The following is a 2,715-nucleotide window of genomic DNA, read 5'->3' on the forward strand; positions in this document are numbered from 1 at the left end:
GCCATTAATAAATTAGGTTGTATCAGCTAACCAAAAAATAATTGAAGGAAGGTGACAAACCTCACTACTACGAAGACTCGTTGCGTGAGTCTTATAAAATTTGCTTGACTTTTGCACACACAATACATATTTAAAGACAAAAATCTAGCCACCTTGATAATGAATGTCATGGGCTTTTGTAAAGCGTATCTCTTTTTTTTTATAGTTCCAAAAAAAGAACTTCAAAATTAAGCTTTTCTTTTGAAGAGTAAGTTTTTTCATCCCCTTATGTGAAGGGTAACATGCCTTGAGAAGGGCTCCTTAATTTGAAACACCCCTCCCGCTCCATGTCTCCCAGAGTCCCTCCCCCTTGACCTAACACACACACACACACACAGAAAATAGTATAATTGTAGAAAACAATGAGATACACTAAGTTAAATGCAGTGGATAGAGGTGTTGCTTGCTAGTCCGAAGGTCATGGGTTCAAGCCGTCATTGTGCAAGTGGTGGCACACATTGGTGTGTGTGATATATATATATATATATAATTCCAAACACAAAAAGAGGACTGCCCCCAGGAAATCTGATATCTCAACTGAACACATGCCTCAATCATAGCTTCAGTTGTGTAGCCTTTGGGAGACTGTCTCTCCAAAACATCGGTCTGATTCCCACATGACTCTCAATGAAAGACACTTCTTAGTTAAGAGCAAATTAACGGATGTTAAAATTCTATCCTAATGGGGTCACCCTTCAAATTTGAGGGGGTTTTCTTAGGTTTTTTTAGTAGGGGGAATCAAGAAGTAGGTGGACGGTGGACCATAGTCATTTCTTTGTGTACAGTAGCGTCACGGGTGTCCCAAGCTGGACCATAGAAAAAGGACAAAGTGTCATCATTTGGGCTGGGGTGTGAGTGTGTGTTGCTAAATTAGCCATGGCTTCAGGGGAAGAGAGGCGTCCGCATGCGGTGATGCTCGCCATGCCTGTGCCGGGCCATATCAATCCCATGCTACACCTTTCTTTCACGCTGGCATCGAGGGGCTTCAAGATCACATTCGTGAACACTGAGTACAATAGATCCCGCATGAGTGATCAGATTAACAACATAAGCTTCGTTTACATTCCCGATGGTTTGCCCCCCGAGCATGGCCGCACCACTGACTTGGTCGACCTGCTGGTTGCTCTCGATTCTGGCTATGCACGCTCCTTTGAGGAGTTGATGCAAGGCCTCCTGCTCCAAGACCCTCCCGTCACGTGCATCATCGCCAACACGTTTTTAAGCAATGTGCACAAGAGTACGAAGAAGCTTGGGTTGCCGTTTGTGTCGTTTTGGACACAATCTGCAGCGAGCTATGCCTCATTGTTGATGGTGGCCAAAGGGTACAGGCCCCCAAAAGGTATGGATAGGGTTAATTATTAAGTCGTAGCTCAATTTCTAGATCTAATTGAGGTGTGATACTTATCTGATTAAGGTGTCACTTAGGTTCCCAGCCTTCCGACGTGATTACTTGCAGCCTGCCTGGTGTGCCGCCCTTGAAGTTCGAAGAGATGAATGGTTTTGTGCAGTGCTATGACCCTGAGGATTTCATGTTTAAGCTGTTTATACGCCCTTTTGAGAGCATAGGAGAGGCGGACTGCATACTGATGAACACCTTCGACGAGCTGGAGGAAGAGACCATGGCTGCTTTGAAGAAGGAGCATCGCGTGTTGGCAGTCGGCCCGTTGCTGCCCGCTTCGTTTTTCAAGGAGACGGAGAGCAGTGTGGCGACTGCAGTGTGGGCGGCCGAGGATGAGAGCTGCTTGGGCTGGCTGGACAAGCAGGAGGCGGGGTCTGTGATCTATGTTTCTTTCGGTAGCCTCGCTATGATGACTGCAGAGCAGATTGCAGAGATCGCCCTTGGCTTGGAGGCCAGCCAACAGCCCTTCTTGTGGGTTGTCCGCTTGGGGCTGATGACAGGAGGTAAATCAGCAGAGCTGCCGGAAGGCTTTCTAGAGAGAACAAAAGCACGCGGCCTGATCATCCCATGGGCGCCCCAGCTCAAAGTCCTCCTCCATGAAGCCGTGGGTGGTTTCTTCACGCACTGTGGCTGGAACTCGACCTTGGAAGGCATCAGCGCAGGTGTGCCATTGCTTGGCTGGTCGTCCATGTCCGACCAGGCTATGAATTGCAGATGTGCAGTGGAGAGTTGGAAGGTGGGGATGAGCCTGGAGAGAGGAGCTGAAGGGTTCGTTCACCAAAAGGAGGTTGAAAAGAAGGTGATCGAGCTGATGCAAGGTCAAAAGGGGAAAGCCCTCAAAGCTAGAGCCAGGGAGTGGAGGGAGGCTGCTGTAAGGGCCGCATCCCACAAGGAGGGCTCCTCTCTCAAGAACATACAAGTCTTCATTGACAATGTACTAGGAGGGCTACCCTAACCCAACCCTAACCTTCAATTTGAAGGCCATTAAAGCTAGGTTGATCTTGAAAAAAAAATATGTTTATGTCTAAAGTTTAGAGAAATTTTCAAGCTTTCTGTGGTTGCAACCCTATTTTGTAAGAGGCTTTCTGAAGGGCTCTGAAGCCCTCTGAAGCGCTTTCTGAAGGGCTCTGAAGCCCTCTGAAGGGCTTCAAATCCACTTAAAATTTTTACTTTTGCAACCAGTCAAAGATACAGCTTATCGTTAAGGAAGGCTCTCTGAAGGGGGCTCTGAAGCCCTCTGAAGGGCTTCAAATCCACTTGAAATTTTTACTTTTGGA

At 47.3% G+C, this 2,715-nt stretch overlaps 1 protein-coding gene across 1 annotated transcript; it reads left to right on the top strand.

Annotated features, from left to right (window-relative positions):
• Window positions 1-875: 875 nt before the first annotated feature.
• On the top strand, window positions 876-2,489 carry LOC147615454 (UDP-glycosyltransferase 85A7-like). The gene is made up of 2 exons (XM_086779563.1): window positions 876-1,378; window positions 1,465-2,489. Exons 1-2 carry the CDS (start codon window positions 916-918, stop codon window positions 2,391-2,393), a joined length of 1,392 nt encoding a protein of 463 aa, XP_086635689.1. The 5' UTR covers window positions 876-915; the 3' UTR covers window positions 2,394-2,489.
• The last annotated feature ends 226 nt before the right edge of the window (window positions 2,490-2,715 follow it).

The sequence above is a fragment of the Cibotium barometz genome, chromosome 40, assembly GCF_041138505.1.
Source record: "Cibotium barometz isolate CiBa-2024 chromosome 40, ASM4113850v1, whole genome shotgun sequence".
NCBI lineage: Eukaryota > Viridiplantae > Streptophyta > Polypodiopsida > Cyatheales > Cibotiaceae > Cibotium > Cibotium barometz.

Bases quoted from the DNA above. Each gene is read 5' to 3' on its own strand.
- LOC147615454 (XM_086779563.1), top strand. From the start codon at position 916: ATGGCTTCAGGGGAAGAGAGGCGTCCGCATGCGGTGATGCTCGCCATG. The intron at 1,379-1,464 runs GTATGGATAGGG...GGTGTCACTTAG, and splicing joins AGGGTACAGGCCCCCAAAAG to GTTCCCAGCCTTCCGACGTG.